At 51.2% G+C, this 2,242-nt stretch overlaps 1 protein-coding gene across 1 annotated transcript in view; it reads right to left on the reverse strand.

Annotated features, from left to right (window-relative positions):
* USP38 (ubiquitin specific peptidase 38) overlaps positions 1–2,236 on the reverse strand; it is an 18,140-nt gene extending 15,904 nt beyond the window's left edge. Inside the window, exons 1-2 of the mRNA XM_057375934.1 lie at positions 1,503–2,236; positions 112–247 (exon numbers count right to left, since the gene is read on the reverse strand). Of these exons, the coding sequence (XP_057231917.1) occupies positions 112–247; positions 1,503–2,187 (821 nt within the window). The 5' untranslated portion in view covers positions 2,188–2,236. The remainder of the gene's footprint in view (positions 1–111; positions 248–1,502) is intronic.
* Positions 2,237–2,242: the final 6 nt, after the last annotated feature.

A 2,242-nucleotide genomic window follows, 5' to 3' on the forward strand; every position in this document is an offset into this window, starting at 1 on the left:
TTCCCCTTTTTTATGTTTTTGCTTGCTTGTTTTTTAATGGAACTTAAGTAACAAATACTTCAAGAAACACAAGATTAAGAAAATCTCTCCCTTCACAATGAAAGACATTACCTGCACAGAGCTTGAGTCATACTTGCATCTTTCACATTAGGATCTGTAGTAAGGCTCCTGATGAGTACTGTAATCATCTGCAATGGTATGTGCTGCACAAGACTTGCCAATGCAACAGAAGGTTCGAATGAAGTATCTGCAACAGTTGAACATGACATAATGTAAGGAACTAAAAWGAAAACCCCACAGAAAGAAATAAAAGCTCTATCTTCTATCTGACAACTTCATTATAGCTGGAAAGTGACAATCAATCTATCCTACATCTTGCATTCTATTATCACAAACCAAATCAAAATTAAAACGTTTCAATGAATTAAGGACAATGAATAGCACTTAACTACAAACTCCTTTAGTTCATTTCATATCCATGCAAGAAAGTGACAATCTGCCAACTTCYTCCTCCTCCACCCTAAGTGGAACTGAGAAGTAGGTTTTTGTACTTTTCTAAAAAGAAGTACCATAAGTTGTTTATTATGCTTCATGTTAAGCCCAGGGATTTAGTGCAGCTGGTATTCCCCATGTCCTATCTCAACAACTCTCTGCTAACCATACCACTTATGGCAAAATGCAATGCAAAAGCACAGTCCAATGGGAACTAATAGTGTTTCATAGATTTCAGAGGTCAGAAGAGGCCTATTTACAATCACATTTCCGTTACTCAGGCACTGGATGCTCTCTAAAATAGCCAAGTTTTATGTATTTCCTTCATAAATCCCAATTTGGTGAACAGCTCCAAGGAGCAAGGAGAAAAAGCAGCTTTTCACRGAATCACAGAACTGCATTGGAAGGGACCTCTAGAGACCATGTAGTTCAACTCCCCTGCCAASGCAGGGTCACCTCAGGAAAATGTCAAGGTGGGTTCAGAATGTCTCCAGAGAGGGAGACTCCATGATCTCCCTGAGCAGCCTGTTCCAGCRCTCCACCACCCTCAATCTAAAGAWGTTCTTCCTCGTGTGAAGGTGCAACTTGTGTTTTARCTTATGGCCTTTGCTCTTTGTCATGTCACTGGGCACCGCCAAAGAGTCTGACGCTAACTTTACAACAGCCTTTGAAATATTTATATGCATTTCACTACTGATAGTTTTAAATCTTTCTAACAGGACACCCGAAACTACATTTCGGTGTGTCATTTAAAGCAATGCACCAGGAGTATTTCCAAACACTATCCTGCTCTGCAGCAAAATAAATCACTACTTCCCCTCTAGCTTTTTGGAGGGGTGGGCAGGAAATATAAAAGGCTTTGTTTTCTCGACAGTCAATAAGTTGCACTTTAGTATCTAGGTGAGAAAGCAGCGGGTCCCAGGTGATGCAAAGCAACTACCGCCTATACTAAGGCTTTTCCTTTACTCTGGATACCCTCGCCCCCGTTACTCCGCGCCGCTCCCGCTCACCCGCGGCGGAGATGACAGCGAAGAGCTCCTGCAAGGAGGGCAGCAGCGTGTCGGGCTCGGCCTTCCAGACACTCCTCAGCAGCGCGCTGACCTGGGTCACCTGCGAGACGTAGAGGCGCAGCTCGGCCTCCCGGGTGCCCTGGCTCTGGAAGTGGGCGATGCTGCGCACCAGCTGCTGGCAGAAGGCGAGCGAGAGCTTCCTGCCGCGGGGCAGGCACTGCGGGAAGTCGCCCAGCAGCTGGCAGAGACGGGCGCAGAGCGGCGGCGCCGGCCGCTCGCACACCAGGCGCAGCGCCTCCACCTGCAGCAGCTCGAAGAGCTCCAGCACCGAAGGGCAGCTCATGATGAGGCGCAGCCCCGCCTGGATGTAGTCGAGGATGGCGGGGTCGCGGTTGCTCAGCTCGCCGTAGCCGTGCTGCAGGAGCCCGAGGACAAGCCCGCGGTTGAAGAACGCCTCGAACTCGGCGCGGTGGAAGCGGCCGTAGGCGTCCAGCACCTGCCGCCCCACCTGCCGCTGGAAGGGGTCGGGACCCTGCAGCACCAGCCGGGTGCCGAGCGCGAACATGGCGCGGCACTGCGCCTGGCTCAGCGGCGTCTCGGCCGACTCCACCACGCGCCGCACGATCACCCGCTTCAGCGGCAGCGGGTGCGACGAGCTCACCAGCCCCTCCAGGATCTTGTCCATGGCTCCGGGCACATCGGCCAAGCGGCGGCGGCGGCGGGCCGGACCAGGCCTCGGC

The sequence above is a fragment of the Malurus melanocephalus genome, unplaced genomic scaffold (genome assembly GCF_030028575.1).
Source record: "Malurus melanocephalus ecotype Western Australia unplaced genomic scaffold, MMel_1.1 scaffold_265, whole genome shotgun sequence".
NCBI lineage: Eukaryota > Metazoa > Chordata > Aves > Passeriformes > Maluridae > Malurus > Malurus melanocephalus.